Consider the following 21,208-nt stretch of genomic DNA (forward strand, 5'->3'; position numbering starts at 1 on the left):
GCAATATGATTTGATTACATCCAGTTGTGATTCATAAGTTGTGAATTCAATTTACTTATCCGATCGTATAAAAAATGATTTGTGTATGTTGGTTGAGAGTGCACGCTTAATTTTCATGCATGAATTTAACGCTAGAATATAAGGGAGTTTCACCTAATCGTTATGAACTTATATTCACAAGTAGTGAAGGTTGCTAGTCACAATCACGTTAAGTAAATTCTTGGCATAAGTTTCATGCAAATCATAGTAACGAGTGCCTCGTCAATGCTTATGTTTTTCATAGAACTTAATGATTCTTGCTTGTATCTCTATTATGCAATTCATGTAGGGAACTTGTAGGGAATGTTTTGGGTTGTCGTATGCAATCATCCAATCCAATAACTTGTGGAAAAACTGAGGGTTAATTAGTGCAATTCACGGTTAATTTGGGGCGTTGAGTATTCATAGCTTATCGAAAAGCAACTGGAAATCGTTTTGTATGCAAGTGTGACATGTGTGGAGAAGAACCTCCTAGCTAGCCTTCCATCCATAAGTTTCATTCAAATTCATTTTACAACCTGTTTTGATTCACTTAAATTTGTCTAAGAATTTGTTTACTTTGTTCTTGTCTTAATTTAATTATTTTCGTCCAAAATCAACCCCATCTTATTTCTTTGAGTCATATTAATTAGAACTTGTCTTAGATTATGTTTTTAAGTGTTTTAGTTCATTAGAAAACCAAAATTCGTCCAAGTTTGTGTTAGAGTCCCAAAACTGCCCAGATTGTGTGTTTAAGGTAGTTTTGAGTGTTTAGGGGCTGTTTTGAGTCTTTTGGTTTGTTTTAGTGTTTTAAAGTATAGTTTTGCATTCTTTGAGTCTAGTTAGTGTTTTAAACTTTGTTTTTACGTTTTCAAGTCAGTTTCCAAGTGATTTAGCAATCCCTCCTAATCCCCGGCCTAGAACGATCCCTACTTACATACTTTACTACAATTGATAAAAAGAAGGTTTAATTTGTGTGCTTATATATTTCGCATCATCTAGCACAAGTCTTGCTTGGCTTATACAATATGTTAATAGAAGATACTATTACTGGAAATTGTCATTTGGAAAGTATCTGATTTTAGAGGATTTACATAAAAAGAGTTTACTATCATTTTCACGTTTTGGTCCAATAATACATTGGCATGTATATGTTTCTCTCTTTGTGACATTAGATATTGGATTGAAAAGCCACATGGCCAGGAAAGTTAGATGACACAGCCCAACCCAGATATCCAAATAACACTTGGATGGCACGTGCTGGTCGACACTCGAGAGTGACGAAAGCCATAAATATGTGAATATACAAGAACATAAGGAAATATGTAATCTAAAAGTCACAAAACAAACAACAATCATAAGGAATATACAAACGCTAAAGAAATAATGATAATAATCTGAGTTAAACATAAACAAAACAGGGTGCCCAACAGTCACATATCCAAAAGAAAAGATGCACGAATATGTCCAAAGCATACCACTAAACGGGAGTATTAGTGAAATGAAAGACATTAAGTTACAATTATTCACAAAGAAGCCATACACAAGCGAAAGAACGCAACTTCACTGGTAAGGAAATGCCTCACAACTCGGGTCGTATTTCTCTTCACTAGGTCTTGAAGGGGTCGCAAAACAAATGGTGAGTGAACCATAGTTTATATTAATAGTAGTAATATGAAAATCGATTTCTTTCTGAACATACTAACCCCCTATTGTGAAAACACATATAATACTACATAATAGGTTTTTCTAAAAGCTCTACATGCTGAAAAACTCTACATGCTATAAAACGTTTGTACGATAAAATCATCTCTAAAAGTAATAACGAAGTGCCCGAAGGCAAATCCAAAGAGTTCGGGATGTCAAAAGAAGAATGTACTCAAATAGGGGTATCATAGTCATTTGAAGGCATAACCATCACCTGAAGGTGAAGTTGTACGACATTGGGTTATGCCAGTAAAGAAACATGGTAGGTCCCATCACTTGAAGGTGAAGCTGTATGACTCTGGGTTACTCGAGAGAAGAATTATAACTACATAACACATTGACACTAGTTGTGGTTAGTGAAGCTATCTAACATTGGTTTTGCCAATGAAGCTGGGAGTATGTCATAATACCTTATTGCTCCTTTACTATGTCATATGACCATAGACGTATACATACTCAGGTTGTGTGTATGTACAATATGAATACCCACTAATTAAGTACGAAAAACGTAACCCAAAATCTCACGCCAAATTTAGAATACCAAAACCTCATCATCTGAAGTCATAAGCATTTCAATGAATCTAATATCCATATCATAAAATTTCATAAATCATTAAACTAATAAATCGTAAATGTTTCATAAAAGCAGATTAAATAAATCATAAAGTAGGAATTTAGATATTCGGTGAACTTATCATAAAACATACTTAATTCATGAAATGTAGAATTATAAAAACATGATTTCCATGAATGCAACCTAATATTTATAAAAACATGAATTTGAGAAGGGATTCATTCACAAATATTCTGCTACCGGGGAGCCGATTGAATTAGGGAGGACGGGATCACTTCCTACCAACGCACCTAAACTTAAATAGGGACCATTTATTAAAACTATACTAAAACGATTTAGCATGTCAAAAAACCTAAGGAGGGACCTCGAGTTCCCCCACGCGTCGCCACAAGGCGGCAGCCCCAGTCACCATGCGCCGAGATGGGTCGTTGAAAAATTCATCGGTGCCACCACCACAGTGCCTCCGATGGAGGCATGTGCACTCTACATGCCAGCCATAACAGCCTTCCACGCGCCGCGACTACAGACGTACTCGCTTTCTTCGAAATTCTGGAATTTTTCCATATTTTTCCACCAACTTCAAGAGCTCATTCGAGCTCAATACAAATCTAAATCAAGTGTTCAAAATCCAAAATGTAGTTAGGAATGTGGAGAAGAGATTCATACACTTAGAAGGCCTAACGGAGATCAAATTGGCCGAAAAAATGGCTGGAAGATGGCCAAACGACCACAGTTTTGAATTTTCCATAAATTAACAGTTTCTTCCTTTGTGTTTCTCTGTGTGCCTACACCACCAAAACAACCCAAAAACTTACTAATCATGAACCTAGACACGATCTCCAATGATATGGACCAATTTCGAGGCTTACCTTCGCCGAAGAAATTCTTGCATAGTAACTGCATTGTGCTTTGCAGTGACACACCCCGATCTTGATATTCCCTAAATACCAAGATAGGCACGTGCTAGCCGACACCCGAGGGTGATGAAAGCCATTTATTGAGTGTAAATGCTGAAAACAATGGATAGATAAGACTTAGAAATATAAAAGAATAATGAATATGCATATAAGCAACGTGTTCAGAGCATACAACTAACAATAACACTAAAAGATATAATATAAAAATTGAGCTAACAAAGTTGTGGGTCCTACACCGAGAGGACTTAAAGATGCCGATGCGGAAGTGCTTGGACGTCTGGATTTTATGCCTCGATTTTGTCCTGAAGGGGGCGTAAAACAAAGGTGAGAGGACCAAGTTCATATATACGATAATAATAAAATAGTTATCAACGTACTAACCCCCAGGTTTATATAAAGAAAACTACTAGCATAATAAGTGATAGGTTTACTGAAAACCCTAGCATGCCAAAAACATCTCTAAAGACATATAGGGGAAAAACATCGTGGAAATCAAAACATCAAACGTCTCACAGATCGTTTCGTAAGCACGGTGTGCTGCTAGTAAGATCACTAAATAAATATAACTACCGACCCTATGCCAGCACTGTTGTCTCTGTGCCCGTAGCCAGATATTACGAACTCCCAGCCCAATGCCTGCTCCGTGTCCCTTAGCCCGTAGCTAGGGATTATTTCTCTTGGCCTAACGGCCAACACCAGATCCTCGCCCTAGGCGGCATAGTGTCTACTAGGTACGCACAAACAGTTACGCCTCTCATAAATAACCACTTCATAGTATAAAGTCATCCATCGTCTATACTATAAATAGGGGTTTCTAAAACATGTTCTAGCATCCTATCGTCATCCATCAGATAGTCTACCAGTTCATGGTTTTTATAGAAAATACGATATATCAAACTATAGCTCAATATAAGCTAACAATTAATTCCTTGCAAAATAACGAGACGATAATCAACATTTCAATAAACAGGCTTAACATAAAATCAGTTCATAAACTCGTAATGCATGGCATTCATTTATGCAAATAAACTATAAAATTATGCAAATTTTAGAAGGGGTCCACTCACAGATACTCCGTAGCAGTAGAGTTGTGCGGATAAGGATTAAGAATTTCCCCACTAGCAACTTCACCTAAGCACAAAAAAGTAATAAATAAATAAAAGGGTTTTCTAAAGGATTTGGGCTTGAATTAAATAAAATAAAGGATTTAGGTTGGATGGTTAGAGCCTAATGGGTTTAGGGTAAAGGGTTTTGGGCTTAGAGCCCCAACAGAAATGGTCTAAAGGCCATTTTGGTTTTTAAAACAATTAAATTAAAATAAAAATAAACTGGACTTAACGGGCTGGAGGCCCGAGTTCCTTCCCAGCCCTAAGGCTTGAAGCCAAAGGGTTTGGGCCTTACTGTCATGGCCCTACGCCCTTTTGGGTCTTAAGGATTTAAACCAAAAATAAAAAGGGAATGGTCGAAGGTACGGGGCTGGCTAAAACGGGCCTAGAGCCCGTGGGTTTGAGAAACGGCCTAAAAGGCCTGGTGTCGATGGGAACAACGGAGAAGAACATTGGAGCCTTCCCAGCTCCGGCCAACTACAAACCACGACCCTAAACTCCGATCTAGGTATTAAAATGAAGCACAAGAGAAAATGAGTGTGTTTATACCTTCCTTTTTGCCCTAAAATGGCCAGAGATGAATAGAAGGCTCCCTGACACTCACGGGATCGACGAAGTTGGGAATGCTTTCACCCGACTCGATTTCGTTCTAAAACCTCAACAACAGCGCAATAAAACCTATTTAAAACAGGTTCATACTTCAATATAGAATGAAAAGAAGGAAATTCAAGGCTCACCTAACCGGAAAATTAAGAAAACCTATTCGGAGGTTTCTGGGGTTTCATCGTCCTTTGCAGGGATGGAAGAGGGAGAAAGAAGGACCAGGTTGATGATGATGGTTGTGTCTTCCTTAAGTAGGGAATGTAGATGGGTGCGTGTGGGTGTGTGTGTGTGTGTGTGTGTATGTGTGTGTCTCAGTGAAAGAGGGAGAGAAGAGAGAAGGGAGAGAAATAAAAAACAGAAAGAAGAAGAAGAAGTCACGGGGGTAGAGGAAAGGGAGAAATGTGAGGTTTGTTAAGGTGCTGCCACGTGGCAATTTGAGGGAGTTTAGGAATCTAGATAAAGGGTCCATATTTAGTCAAGCTAGGAGACCAAAATGAAAATTTCATTAAAATTTTAGGGACGTACGAAATTATACAAATATTTAGGGGTTAGGTGGAACAATCTACCCCCTTATAAATATTTCATCTTCTAAATTTAAAATCACTTACTAAATTGAAATACTCAAAAATAGGAAGAAGAATATATGTATAAAGAGAAATCAAGTAAGAGTGGGTGCATCAAAGAGAATATGCCACACCGTCGCGAGCGGGTTGCAAAATCCTCTATCATGCCTCCAAGCTCTTACTTTCTTCCCCATCATTGTAAAAGTAGAAACATAATTTATAAAGATATAAGGTCAAAAACATAAAATAGCTTAAGGTCAAAGTAAGTACGTAAAATATGATAACGTCAAAATACATATGTACTAACATATAGGTCGAAAACTCGTGCTGAACTTAAAATTGAAAACGGAAAACACTTTCCTCAAAACATTTGTAATGACCAAAAACAAATAACTAAATTAAAGGAAGTTAAAATACTTATACTGAAAATCAAAACTGAAAGATGAGAGCGGGTCTTGCCCAAGAATTCATAACCGCACGTACTCCAAGAACAAATGTGTCTTTAGGTTGAGTCCCAAGAGAACAATTATGTGACAACTACCGTAAATGAATCTACTTGCCCACTTGCTTAACAAACCCAACGAATAAGTTATCGATACCATAATTGGCCGCCCGCGATATCGATCACATATTCGTCTTCTTGATAAGCAAGCAATGATTTCCTGAGGATGCACTGTGGATGCAAATTTTCTCCTCTTCGATCTTGGACGATTTTGCACCTACAAAACAACTAGCACCTTAGGTTAAGGCCAAGAGCCTCACGCACCCACGATGAATGGGGGGGGCTTTGGCCGAAGAACCTCCGATGCCAAAGTTAGAATTTTAGAGAGAAATAGTGTTTAGAATATTTGGGATTTTTTGTAAGAGAATTGGAACTAGTGTTTTGTGAAAATGGGACCCAATTTATAGGAGAGGAAATGGTGATTTATTTTGGGGGGTTATGGAGATAATGGGCTAGTTATTTTGGGGAGTTATGGAAATAATTGGCTAGTTAATTAGCAAATAGTAATAACCTAATTAACTAGCTATTTGAATGTCATAAAAAGGGGGAGAAAATGGCAGCAACAAACAGAAAATAAAGGGCATGGCCGGCCCTAGTGGGTTTTTGGTTATAATTTGGAGGTTTAGTTGATAATTAAGGGATTGATTAGGTAATTAATCCCTTAATTAGTCAATTTTAGGAAATATGAAAGGAATAAGTATATTATTTAGCTAATTGATTAGCTAAATAATGAAATGGGAAATATATGAATAAATTAGGTTTTAAGTTGATACCTATTTTGGGCACTTTTGACTTGGTTGAAGGATAATTGTTTGCTGATTGCACGTAGGAATCCCGGTATACCTCAGGGGTAGTTTTGTCTTTTTCTGTCAAAAATCTATGTGTTGCCTTGTGATTATTTTTGGCTCCACAAATGCCCCCACACCTGTTGGGCTGCTTGTAGGAAAGGGCAACATGTGTAGAGATTTTCTTGCTTTAGGAAACTTAAGACTGTTTCCTATTTTGATGTTGATTCTCTCTTTAAATGGAAATTAGATCCTTCTAGGAAAGGGAAATAAATTTCTCTCAAAGCCTATTTAATTCCACCTTAAGTGGGTTATTAAATCAACTTTGGAGAGCGATTTATTCTACCCAACAAGAGAGAGAAAGTTAGAGGATATTTGTTCCCCCTCCTCTAGGAATCTTCTACATCTTGCCCATGCAAAGGACCGTCTTTCGTTGATTTCTTCGTCTTCTCCGTGTCGCACCGATGTAAGAAAAATTTAATTTTTCTTGCCTTCTTCTTGGATAGTGCTATTGCAGGGCAGCCGTCGGGGTGGTGCGGCACGTCGGCTGGCAGGGGCCAGGAGTTGGCTTGGCATGGGTTGAGGAGATATCGTGGCAGGGACCACTGCTTAGGTAGATTGGCTTGGCTTGAGCCAAGGGCAGCTTGTGCAGCTGGGGTCGAGGATTGTGGCGCTGGGGCGCAGTGCTAGGCGAGCCGCATGGCTCATGTCCTTTGGGCTCTTGGACCTGACTCGGGCCAGGCTGGCGATTGAGAGAAATAAGGAGATTGCGGGTCTCATGGGCTGCTGGAATGTTGGGCATGCAGGCCTCCTGCCTGCTGGAATGCTGGGTTGAGCTCCCCTGCTGAGTACCATGAATGTCGTTGGTTGCTTAGTCCTCTTTGCTGAAAGAAATGTGGGCTGCTCTAGAAAGAAGAGGTAAAGAAGATCAAGGCGGATGCATTGGCTCGTCTGATCGCTGTCATGGAGCTTACTATGAATGAAGATGGAAAGAAGAGATCTTCCCCGCCTGCTCATGAGATGCTAGTTAAGAAAAAACTAAAGACTGCTTCTGCTGCTCATGAGGGTCCGCTTGCTACCGAGAGGTATGTGATTGACATGACTTCTTCCAATGGGAAGAAAAATAAGGCTGCTAGATCTGAGCATGTGGCATCTTCCATGTTGAGAAAGGCTAGTACAATTGTGGATAAGATTGCTCAGCGTAAAGGTTTTATCATGCCCTTAGTGCCGAAGTCTGTACCAGGACGTTATTTGGGAGCCAAGTCCGGTTCACCTTTGTAGAGACTTGCTATTATGAATAGTGGTAAGGTGGACTCTGCTGCTAAAGTGGCACCAAAGCCTGCTCTCTTTGCTGCTAAGATTGATTCGCCTCAGATTCAAGATCGTAAGCTTGCAATTTCTGAGCTTCGTTTTGCTGCTTATGCTAAGAAGGGAGTGGATGAGCTTCTCTATTTCTCCAGAAGACTTGCTTGCTTTTATTTTTAAGGCTTCCATTGGTGAAGTAGTTGGAGAAGTTAGTGCCCAGACTGGGGCAGCCAGGGGTGAAGCGCCGGATGAAGGTGTGGCGACCGAGTAGTCGTGGGATGTCCAAGCTGCTGCAGTGTAGTATTTTAGGTAGCCTTTAGGATTTTCTTTGTTTTTCCTTGTAGCTCTTGTTTTGCTTGAACTCCTTCGGCCTTTGCTAGTTGTTTATAAACATGTTTTCCTTCGTTTTTCTTCATCTTCACTTATTTTGTTCATGCCCTAACCTTTAGACTTGATAGACCAGTGGCAGTCATGCTACTTTTTTATAAGCAGACAAGCTCGCGTAGCCTATGCAGCCGTAGGTGTTGGTGTAGAACTTTGCAAAGTTGTTAGCCATAGGGTTGGCAGCCGGATGCCTTACTTACAGAAGCAGATAAGTCCGCGTAACCACTAGGTTGTTAACCTTGACTTTCTTCAATTCCGTAGGTTGCGTAGCAAGTATCACAACACTTTAGGACTTGGTGTAGGTTGTTCCGCGCTTGGCAGAGGTGAAGCTTATCGACTACATAGCATGTCGGCAGTGGATAAAACTTCGTATATGCGCGCTAGCTTGTTTAACCTTTCATAAGAATGTGCAGTTGCCTAAGTCTAGCGCGGCTTTACTGCTCGAAGGGCAAGCCGTAGGCAGTCTTCCGGAATCCGTAGGCTACCTTAGTGCACTCTGTAGCAGCTTTAGGATTCCAGGGCAGCCGTCCATCGAATGTACTGCGTAATGTGCCCTCTCCGTCTCTAGGGCCCGGTTCCCCACGGATTAGGCCAAGAGACCCAAAATCCTTCAGTTAGCTAAGCCTTGAAAAAGACCATTGCGGCTACTTCTAGGAATCCCGGCGCAAGCCATCGTGCATCTAGTTATACTAGGGCAGCCAGGCTCATCCATGTCTGGATATTCGGAGTGTAAAGTTTATCCTCCCGTCTTGGAGAACTGACCCATATGGGTGTCGGGGAATTGGTTTACCCTCTCGCACTGGAGAGCAATTAGTTTACCCTCTCGCATTGGAGAGCATGGTTGGTCCCTCGGGGGGCGCAATTCCTGCGATGGGTCCCTAAGAAGGGCGCAGTCTTCTTTTGAAGTGCCGGAGTGATTAGTTGTTATAAGCATGCAGCCGAGCCAAGTTGTGATTACTTCTGAATTCCTCATTGAAAAACGAGTGAAACGGACGAGAACTTAGCTATAAGGTAGGAACAGCATAACAACTGGATAGTCCTCGACTTGTGAGGTGGTGCCCGTCGAGCTTCTTGAGTCTTCGGGCTTTGATGTAGTGGGAGGTCACACATGGTACTTCTTCAGATTGTAGGCGCTCCACTACTTTTCGATCTTTTTATCGTTTCATGGTAGCGGGGGTATAATTACTCTTGCCGCCTATTCTGCTGAGCTTGTACAGACCTTCCCAGATGAGATCCATCTTTTTGGATGTTTCGGCCTGCCTATTGCCTTGAGGATATCTCGGCATGGACATATGCTGCTTGATGCCATATTTTTGGAAGAACTTCGCCAAATCTTTGCCCATGAATTGCAGGCCGTTGTTGGTGACGATGGATTAAGGGATGCCAAATCGGTAAATGATGTTCCTCCATATGAAGCGCTCTATGTCCGTCTGAATTGTGGTCGTCATGGGCTCTGCTTCCACCTATTTGGTGAAGTAGTCGGTTGCCACGAACCACGGCTGCTCGCGAGCCTTCGTAGTTGGATGCGCCGTTGACATGCGAATGCCAGAAATCTCCATTGAGGGAATATGTGCGGCTAAAGTGTGATCGACTGCCTTCGGGGCATCTTTGGGCCGAGTTGTTACGTTCGTCAGAAAACTTTGCATCTGCCAGGGTCTATGCCTTTATCGCTGCCGGTTTAGATTCGGCGGAATAGTGCGTCATGATGATGACTGCAGGTAACTGTAGAATACAGGTAGTCGGGCCCCCAGCTCTTCTCGCATGATGGTAGAGCTTATTGCTACTTTAGATACCGTCAAACATGCGAATAAGTCCTCCGCTGTTTCTAGGGATGTGATGTCGGGTACTTTTTCAAGTCCTTGAATATGCATTGGCGAGCCTCATCCCAAAGTGCATGCTTCTCTGCTAAAGCAAAAGAGTCTGCCAGAGTTAGATCTTCTTTCATGATCAATTTTCTGAATAGCGGGTGGTTTGCTGGAAGTCCTTTTTGGAAGGCTGCTCTAGCTATCGAGTCGTTGCATCCAACTATTTTTGCCTTCTCTACTTTGAACCTCCTCACATAGTCGCGAAGCGACTCCTTTGGGTTCTTCTTGATGTCGAACAAATGGTCAGACTTCTTTTTGATCGAGCGATAGGATGAATATTCTTTGGTGAAAACCAAAGAAAGTTCGTAGAAATTCCGGATGGATTGTGGCGGCAGGGTGTAGAACCAATCTTACGCCTCGCCTTGTAGAGTGGTGGCGAATATCTTGCACATGAGATCATCGTTGTTTCGATAAAGGATCATTGCACTTTGGTAACGTTTTAAGTGTCTCTCCGGGTCTTCATCCCCTTTGAAAGATGTGAAATGTGGCATGCTGAACTCGCGTGGAGGCTCTGCCTGCTCGATCTCCTCCGTGAAGGGTGACCTGCTTATGTTGGTTATGTTCCGTCGTAGTGCCTCATCGGTGACCTCGTTGCGTTGGAAATCATGTAATCGCTTGGTCAAGAGTCTCTCTACTTCTTCCTGAATTTGCCTTTGTTGGGGTAGCGGAGCTCTCGGCTGCCCCCAGTCATGACTTGCTGGTCTAGGCTGCTCTTCCTTGTGTTTGGCTCGTCTATGCCGCGGATGCAGTGCATGTGGTGCGTTCCTAGTAGGCGAGCGAGTTCTTCGCAGGTTGCTGGTTGAACTTGAGCTGGATTGAGTGACTGCTTCTCTCCGTCCGTCGTGCTGCCTACTCTGATGTGAGGTGGATGACGCTCATTGTGGGCTTAGCTGCGAATAGACACTTTGCCCGGAAGGTTGTTCATGTTGACTATCGGAGTATGACCCCAACCGTGAATGTATGCTCCTCCGTGGGCCTAGTCGAGAGTGTATGCTCCTTCGCACTCTAAGACGGGAATGTACACTGCCCAAACGTTCGGCTCGTGGCTGGTCGAGTGGCTGCTTGCCGGGACGCTGCTGGAAATGTCCGTCTGCACGTTGGATCCCGATGCGTTGCAAAAGTTGATTCACCAAGGTTGTCTATTGTGCAAGGGCGCTCGTCAACTCTATGACTTGTCGAGACAAGTGTTGTTCGCCATTTGGATTCGAAGAGCTTGGAAGGAATGCGCCTCATTGGGCAGTGGAAGAGTGGTAGACTCCGTGCGCGAGATTTGAGTTGGGAAATGTCAAATCCGCGAACAAATATGGTGAGAATGCTCCCGGCTCGATAGTAGGTCCAAATGGTTGAGATAGTCTTGGGCCGACTTGGGCTGCTTGGAAAGCCACGGGAGTAGTCTGGGCCTTGAGAGTGGGCTGCTCGTCGGGAGCAGGCTGGGTCACAAGAACAGACTGCTTGGCAGGAGCAGGTTGGGCCGTGAGAGTGGGCTGCTCGACGGAAGCAGGCTGGACCACGGGAGTGGGCTGCTCGTCGGGAGCAGGCTGGGCCACGAGAGCAGGCTGCTTGGTAGGAGTAGGTTGGGCCACGGGAGTAGGTTGCTCAATGGAAACAGGCTGGGTCACGAGAGCAGGCTGCTTGGCAGGAGCAGGTTGGGCCGTGAAAGTGGGCTGCTCGATGGAAGCAGGCTGGACCACGGGAGTGGGCTGCTCGTCGGGAGCAAGCTGGGTCATGAGAGCAGGCTGCTTGGCAGGAGCAGGCTGGGCAGCGAGAGCAGGTTGCTTAGCGGGAGCAGGTTGGGCCATGGGAGTGGGCTGCTTGACGGAAGCAGGCTGGACCACGGGAGTGGGCTGCTTGTCGGGAGCAGGCTGGACCACAGGAGTGGGCTGCTCGTCGGGAGCAGGCTGGGTCATGAGAGCAGGCTGGGCCACGGGAGTGGGTTGCTCGACGAAAGCAGGCTGCTCAATGCGCGGTGCATGTGAATGCGAGGCTTGGGCTTGGGTCCACGTAAACTTGGATGGCACGGCTTGGGTCGTGGTCTTGGGCCGTGGTGAAAGCTCCATGGACCTCGCCACGAATGGCTACCGAAGTAGCCACCGCGGTGGTTCCCATGGTGGCCGTGGTGAAGGCACCATGGACCTCGCCGTGGGTGGCTACCGAGGTAGCCACCGCGGTGGTTCCCATGGTGGAAACTCGTGGTGGTGATGCCGCTCCCCTTATTGTCGCATTTTGCCTCACGGATCTCTGCAATCCCATTTCTTGTATATTAGAATTTTCACTTATGGAATTTTCTAAATTTCTAGCCATTATATTTTGCTTATACGTTTTATCAAAGAACCTTTGCAAGTAAAGAATTCTAATAATAAGAACGTATGAAAAATATTCAAATGGACTAGAAAATAAAGAAAAAACCTTTTTGTGCGAGAGTCTTCTATGAGTATGGATTTCAACTCTCAATGAAAGCACCAATTTGTGGATGCAAATTTTCTCCTCTTCGATCTTGGACGATTTTGCACCTACAAAACAACTAGCACCTTAGGTTAAGGCCAAAAGCCTCACGCACCCACGATGAATTGGGGGGGGCTTTGGCCGAAGAACCTCCGATGCCAAAGTTAGAATTTTAGAGAGAAATAGTGTTTAGAATATTTGGGATTTTTTGTAAGAGAATTGGAACTAGCGTTTTTTGAAAATGGGACCCAATTTATAGGAGAGGAAATGGTGATTTATTTTGGGGGGTTATGGAGATAATGGGCTAGTTATTTTGGGGAGTTATGGAAATAATTGGCTAGTTAATTAGCAAATAGTAATAACCTAATTAACTAGCTATTTGAATGTCATAAACAGGGGGAGAAAATGGCAGCAACAAACAGAAAATAAAGGGCATGGCCGGCCCTAGTGGGTTTTTGGTTATAATTTGGAGGTTTAGTTGATAATTAAGGGATTGATTAGGTAATTAATCCCTTAATTAGTCAATTTTAGGAAATATGAAAGGAATAAGTATATTATTTAGCTAATTGATTAGCTAAATAATGAAATGGGAAATATATGAATAAATTAGGTTTTAAGTTGATACCTATTTTGGGCACTTTTGACTTGGTTGAAGGATAATTGTTTGCTGATTGCACGTAGGAATCCCGGTATACCTCAAGGGTAGTTTTGTCTTTTTCTGTCAAAAATCTACGTGTCGCCTTGTGATTATTTTTGGCTCCACATGCACAATTTCACACGTCATAAATCCGATACTCCAAATACAAGCTCGCACAACTCCTTTATCAACCAGTGTTGCATGTAGTAAATTTCTTACCATGTCGCAACAAGTGCCATAATTGGTGGAAAGAAGAACAACTTGCAAATGATCAACCTAAAAACAAAAGAGACCATACACTGTTTGAGAGATGTGTAAAGATTATCCAATTCTCACCTTAACTTTGCTGTAGTGCTATCCCAGAGTGCACCAAACAGTTTCGACATCCACATACTCATAAACAAAGAGTCCTAGAGTGAAGCAGTGAAAATATGCGTTGAGACGAACACATAACGTCTGAAAGGAACCGATGATGCCTATGAATTATAGTAAGATGGTGATACAATCCGCTAACCTTTTGTACTAAAACCTTCATCCATCTCTTACTAAAAGACCGCTCAAATCTCATGCCCACGTGCTTGCGAACCGAAGGATCCTGGTGCGAGGTAGTGGAAAGCTACATTAAGGCGAACACATCACATCATCAAAAAGGTCTACCAGAGTACGATATGATGTTGATGAATTGCAACAAGATAATCAGTGGTGACCATTCAATTCAGCGTGAAGATAGTGATGCAATCAGCTGATCACTTACACTACAATCTTCACCAAAAGACAGCTTAACTTCACACCTACATGGAATTGTTTTTGGTAAGTTTGGTAAGCTTGTGAAAAGGTTATGCTCCTAACATTCCTGTCCAAATTGATAAGAATTGGGCGCACACTTTCGCCGAATCGATCGATTGTAAATTTCTAATTGATTAATCGAGAAACCATGTCGAGGATGCTATAAGAACACTCAAGAATTTGATGGTCAAAATAAGTCCATTAAATCTAGAGTACAAGGTATCTGGTTTGAGTGAGAAACCATGCCGAGAACAAACTCTTTTTTTTTCTTTTCTTTTTTACCCTCAATGTATTGTTTCGGCATGATCCATTTTAGATTGAAAACAAACAAGCGAAGGAAAATGAAGATGCATAAATAGAAGTCACTGTTTATGATTATTTGGGTAATCATCACAATAAGGTCGACAGGTTTCTTAGCCAAAGGAAATAGGTTTGAGCTCAAGAATAGTTAAGAACTCTTAATAAGATTTGACGAGGCCAAAGATATTTCAAAATTCACAATACTTTGTGAGAGCTGCTTCAAAGTTCAAAAATTAAACATAAAACCTCTGAATCAACAGAATGACGAAGAAGAAACATACAAAGCAGCCTGTGTATGTATGCAGTGACACAATTGGCTACCTTAAAATGAGGCCCTTGAGGAAACCAAAGCTCAATGAGTCCAGAGAAGTTCAGAGTAAAGCTCAATCTTCGTACAATGATGAATATGGTAGAGCCTCAAGCCATTACACTGAAAATTACAAGGCTGAACAAGTAGTGGACAAAAAAACTAGTCAGTAGGGCTAAAAGTAAGAGGCTAAATTCAACTTTACCGAAAAGTGCATGGCCAAGGAGTTAGGGTTCACCACCGAGTATTAGACCCATGTGAAATTCAAGAAGTTTGTTTATCCAAACAAGTTTGGATCTTCTTCATCTAAGTCTAACTACAACAACAATAAGAATCGCAACTCCTATTTGAAAATTGATAAGAATATCGTCTGCTACCAAGGAATTTCCCAAGAAAATTATATAAACTAAACGAAGTCAATGCTCGAAGAATTTGATGTAAGCTGACGGTCAAAGGTTCGTGAACTTGACTTCATCTTTGGAATAAGCAAGGAAGTTATCGATATGATAATCGCGAAGAATTTTTCTAAAGATCCACATGAATTTCTTCAGTGGTAACAAGTCCGAGAACATTGATTCAATCCCACTAATTACCACTTACTAAATATCGTCACAACTAGAACTTACTCGCTTTCTCTAACACGCACTTCGAATGTTTCAAGCAATTTCCAAGAGATATGACTATGCCCTCCATTCCCTGGGAACGCATGTTGTATATTGATATCATCATTTCAAAACTTCAGTTGGTCTTAGCCAATTCGTACCGCCAAGATTTTTTCGTTTCTCAACATTTAGATATAGAGCTGACTCTACCCATAATTCCTAGGGCACGCATGTTGCAGAGGGGCATCACCATTTTGGATCTACAGCTAGTCTTTACCAAACTTCCACAAATTGAGATTTCTAAAACACCTCGCTTCCAAGTAATACCCACTCTGCCCATCATTCCCAGGAAATGCATGCCGTTGAGTATCGTCCTATGTTAAAAGTCATCCAACAAATCAAACACGTCACCGATGAGGCACAATCCCAACACAAATTCTTGAATTTCAACAAGAAGGTGACAATTAAAACAAAGAAAGGTTTGCACAACTGCGTCGAATGGCACCAAATCCGAAAGTCGTGACATCCAAATGATGTCAAAACCGACAAAGTACTAGAGTAAGAGAAGATCCTAAGTATGCTCTGAACAAACCACGCTTTGATACCAATCTGACACGCCCCGATCCCGATATTCCCCAAATACCATGATAGGCACATGCTGGCCGACACCCGAGGGTGACGAAAGCCATTTATTGAGTGCAAATGCTGACAACAATGGATAGATAAGACTTAGAAATATAAAAGAATAATGAATATGCATATAAGGAATGTGTTCAGAGCATACAACTAACTAGAACACTAAAAGAAATAACATAAAAATTAAGTTAACAAAGGTATGGGTCCTACACCGAAAGGACTCAAAGATGCCGATGCTGAACTACCTGGACGTCGGGATTTTATGCCTTAATTTTAAGTCCTAAGGGGGCGCAAAACAAAGGTGAGTGGACCAAGTTCATATGTACAATAATAATAAAATAGTTATCAATGTACTAACCCCCAGGTTTATATAAAGAAAACTACTAACATAATAAGTGATAGGTTTACTAAAAACCCTAGCATGCCAAAACCATCTTTAAAGACATATCATGGAAAAACATCGTGGAAATCAAAACATCAAACGTCTCACAGATCATTTCGTACGGTGTGCTGCTAGTAAGATCACTAAATAAATATAACTCCCGGTCCTATGCCAGCACCGTAGTCTCTGCGCCCGTAGCCAGAGATTACCAACTCCTGGCCCAATGCCTGCTCCATGTCCCTCAGCCCGTAGCTAGGGATTATTTCTCCTGGCCTAACTGCCAACACCATATCCTCGCCCCAGGCGACATAGTGTCTACTAGGTATGCACAAATAGTTACCCCTCTCATAAATAACTACTTCATAGTATAAAGTCATCCATCGTCTATATTATAAATAAGGGTTTCTAAAACATGTTCTAGAATCTTATCATCATCCATCAGATAGTTTAACAGTTCATGGTTTTTATAGAAAATACGATATATCAAACTATAGCTCAATATAGGCTAACAATGAATTCCTTACAAAATAACGAGACGATAATCAATATTTCACTAAACATGCTTAACATAAAATCAGTTCATAAACTCGTAATGCATGCTATTCATTTATGCAAATAAACTATAAAATTATGCAACTTTTAGAAGGGATCCACTCACAGATAGTCTGTAGCAGTACAGTTGTGCGGATAAGGATTAAGATTTTTCCCACTAGCAACTTCACCTAAGCACAAAAAGGTAATAAATAAATAAAAGGGTTTTCTAAAGGATTTGGGTTGGATGGTTAGAGCCTAATGAGTTTAAGGTAAAGGGTTTTGGGCTTAGAGCCTTAACAGAAATGGCCCAAAGGCCATTTTGGTTTTTAAAACAATTAAATTAAATAAAAATAAACTCAGTTTAATGGGCTGGAGGCCTGAGTTCCTCCCGGCCCTAAGGCTTGAAGCCGAAGGGTTTGGACCTTGCTGTCACGGCCCTAAGGCCTTTTGGGTCTTAAGGATTTAAACCAAAAATAAAAAGGGAATGGTTTAGGGTACTGGGCTGGCTAAAACAGGCCTAGAGCTCGTGGGTTTGAGAAACAGCCTAGAAGGCCTGGTGTCGACAGGAACAACGGAGAAGAACGTCGGAGCCTTCCCAGCTCCGGCCGACTGCAAACCACGACCCTAGACTCCAATCTAGGCATCAAATGAAGCACAATAGAAGATGAGTGTGTTTATACCTTCCTTTTTGCCGTATAATGGTCGGAGATCAACGAAAGGCTCCTTGACACTCACGGGCTTGCCGGAGTTGTGTGTGCCTTAACCCGACTCGATTTCATTCTAAAACCTCAACAACAAGGCAATAAAATCCATTTAAAACACATTCATACTTTAATCTAGAATGCAAAGAACGAAATTCAAGGCTCACCTAACCGAAAAATTAAGAAAACCTCGCCAGAGGTTTCTGGGGTTTCATCGTCCCTCGCAGCGACGGGAAAGGGAGAAAGAAGGATGTGGTTAACAATGATGGTTATGTCTTCCTCGAGCAGGGAATGCAGATAGGTATGTGTGGGTGTGTATGTGTGTCACGGTGAAAAAGGGAGAGAAGAGAGAAGGGAGAGAAAGCAGAAACAAAGAGAATAAGAAGAAGTCACGGGGGTAGGGGAGAGAGAGAAATGTGAGGTTTATTAGGGTGCTTCCATGTGGCAGTTTGAGGGAGTTTAGGAATCTAGATAAACGGTCCAGATTTAGTCAATCTAGGAAACCAAAATGAAATTTTCATTAAAATTTTAGGGACTTATGAAATTATACAAATATTTGGGGGTTGATTGTAACATGTAGGGAGGAATTTCCTAGGTGTTTTTCTCCTAATTGTTTGTTCATGGCCTCACCATAGTGGCTAGGAAGTGTGGAAGGTTGGTGGTGTTGTTGATTTGTTGGTGTATAGGTGTGTGTGTTCGACAAAGAGAGGGAAAGAGAGTGAGAGAGATGAGTGAAGGAGAGAAGAATGAGAGATTAAAAGAGAGAGAAGTACTCAGGACAGAGAAGAACACCCTAGAAAAATGGGGAATCTGCCACATGTCAGCCAAGGGAAGGTCCAAAATGGAGAAATATTTCCAAATATGAAATTACATAAATGCCCTTGATGTTCAAAAATTCGTAGAAACTTTGTTTTAGCTCCAAAATCAATTCTGCTTGCCCCTATACGTTCGTATCAATGAGTGCTATGTGTATAAATTATAAGAAAAATTCCTACATTCATAAAATGAAAGTCAACGGAAGTCAATGCTTTCGTCGTTAGGGGTACTTTTGTAAATTTAACTAATTAAAACGTAAATCAGAGATAGGTTGTTACATTAGAGCTGAATTCCAAAGAAGGTTGGAGGGTATAAAACTAGAACCAAGACTTTGAAGTTTGGTATCTTGGTATGCATTGCCATTCAATATTTCTTCACCCACTATTGGCAAAACCACGAGGGAAAAAATTCCGTCCAAAATTACGTGGTTAAACCTAAGGAAAACTAACCAAAAGGGCTTGAAAACTTTGGGTTTTAACCAAAAACCATGTTGTAAGTTTATTTAATGGTTAGTACAAAGCTCACTTTTAATAAGCCCAACTTAAGATTGGCGAACCTAAATAACAAGCTGATTTATCACTTTTGCCCTTAATTGTTTTAGGTTAACTTATGTTAATTAATCTGTTAGTTTAGTTATTTTGAAATTAGTACAACCGAATGGAAGTTTTTTTTTTCTAAAACGTTGTAGAGTTCTTCAATCTGCAGTTTTTTATTTTTTTTCGCAAACTAGTCGAAGGTTTTAAAAGTCACTTTTTTGAAATCCTAATCTTCATGTTGTTTGTTTAGCTCATTCAAAGTAAGAATTGTTCTTCAATTCTTTTCTGAAACTTGGTTGAATGTTATGAGATTTTATTTTGAATTTGTGATCTTCGTTGTTGTTCATTATTTCACTGGAGTTCCATAATTGATCGTTGTTCTTCATAGTTTCATTTTTTAAAGGTAATCAACACTACATTACAAGTTCTAAGATTCTAGTTTCATAGTTTTTCACTACATTTTGTCATTCTTTATTGTTATCTGCATATAATTTTTGTGTACTGATTTGTAATTGTTTTTTTTTTTCTTTTGTTCAATAGTTGCGGAGAATGGTAATTTTTGTGTACTAGCTCAATTTACATATGGTGGTTTATCCGTTGTTAGTTCTATTTCATCACCTACTTGTCCTTTAGATTGTGATGTCGAGGTTATGAATATGTTAATGGTTCTTGATGTTGTTGGAAAATACATCGTAGAAATACTGGTTATGGATAAATGTGATGGTTCTATAGTTCAGTTATCTACGGATAACATTTCTTCTTCGTGGCGTACATCAAGACGTCAATTTGTTGCTTCTCACATAAAGGACAAGGTTCAATAAAATCCTCTTATTACACCAAAGGAGATTATCTCAAACTTAAAATAGTTTAATGGATTAGATATTGATTATGTTACTGCATACTTTGGCAAAGAAAGGGTAGTTTTTGAACTAAATGGTGATGATGTCGATGCTTATAAGTTCATGCCTTGATATGTTGAATCTACTCGTTCAAGCAAATCCATATCTGTGTAATAGATTTCTTTGTTTGTTCATTTCTTATGATGCGTGGATTAATGGTTTCATGTTTTGTTGCCCGACGTTATTCTCTGACGGTACTTTTATCAAGAGCAAATACAAGGGAACACTTCTTTCTTATTGTGCAAAAAATGGCAATGATAGTGAGTTAATACTTTCTTATTCTACGTTCAATATTATTTGTTTTTTTTTATTTTTTTATTTTTTTTGTATCTTGTTGTGCTAACACTTTTCATAAATAGTTGAAGAGTAGTTTAAGAAATAGTTCTATGATATTTATACTAGTAGTTCCATCACAATTTCATAAGTAGTTGACAATTGACTTTATTTATTTCTTTTTGTTGTGCATAGATATTTCATTTTATTTTAAATAAAGGAAAAAAGTTGCAGATATACTTCAAATACAGTTTAAGAAATAGTTTAATTAGAGATTCAGAAGTAGTTGATATTTTGACAGTACATCTTCCTTTTTGTTGTGCAGAGATTTTTGAGGTTGCTTATGCTATTGTTGATTCATAAATGATAGCAAATTGGAGATGGTTCTTGTCAATATTATATGGTATATTAAGGCCCAAAGAGAGGTTGATCACGTTTATGTCAGATAGACATGATGGTATTTTGAAGAGCATTCCAGAATTATTTCCCGAGTCTCCACATTCATTTTGTATTGTTCATTTGAAACAGAATATCAGTAATTTATTTCAAAAGGCTGCTGGTGAGGGACTAAAGAAGAAAATGATAAATCTTTTGTCAAATTGTGTTTATGCATGTACACCATATGATTTTGATGATTGCATGGTAGAATTCAAGGATAACGGGCAAGGCCATGTTAAATTTTTTGTCTGATTTGCTAAAAGAGAATTATGCTATTGCCCATTTTCCTGGTAAAAGATGGGGATCGATGAGCAATGCATTTGCTACTTATGGATCTTCTTGTAGACATTAAAGTTCGGCTAATAATTAGTATGGCTGAGAAGAGAATATTTGGTCAGACTATTCATACGATTGTGTGTCCAAAGAAACAAAATGAGATGAAGTTGTTGTTGAAGAAGGGCATCCATTGGAGGATTAGTCGTTCTAATGTGGAAGATTTTTATGTTAGGACATAATGGAATCGGTTTGTTGTTTATCTGGATGATATGACATGCCCTTGTGTGCAATGGCAGCTTAATTGTTTCCCCATG

General features: G+C 40.6%; 1 protein-coding gene and 1 long non-coding RNA gene across 2 annotated transcripts; one reads left to right on the plus strand and one right to left on the minus strand.

Annotated features, from left to right (window-relative positions):
• Positions 1 to 11,558: 11,558 nt before the first annotated feature.
• LOC139196787 (uncharacterized) lies at positions 11,559 to 12,128 on the minus strand. Its single transcript, XM_070823129.1, has one exon. The coding sequence runs from the start codon at positions 12,126 to 12,128 to the stop codon at positions 11,559 to 11,561; it is 570 nt and encodes a 189-aa protein (XP_070679230.1).
• A 5,763-nt stretch (positions 12,129 to 17,891) lies between these two features.
• Positions 17,892 to 20,836, plus strand: LOC139197261 (uncharacterized). Its single transcript, XR_011582498.1, has 2 exons — positions 17,892 to 20,167; positions 20,506 to 20,836. It is a non-coding gene; the product is annotated as an uncharacterized lncRNA (long non-coding RNA).
• Positions 20,837 to 21,208: the final 372 nt, after the last annotated feature.

Source organism: Malus domestica, chromosome 06 (assembly GCF_042453785.1).
Source record: "Malus domestica chromosome 06, GDT2T_hap1".
Taxonomy (NCBI): domain Eukaryota; kingdom Viridiplantae; phylum Streptophyta; class Magnoliopsida; order Rosales; family Rosaceae; genus Malus; species Malus domestica.

Coding starts and splice junctions, on each gene's coding strand:
- LOC139196787 (XM_070823129.1), bottom strand. CDS start 12,128: ATGGCCCAACCTGCTCCCGCTAAGCAACCTGCTCTCGCTGCCCAGCCT.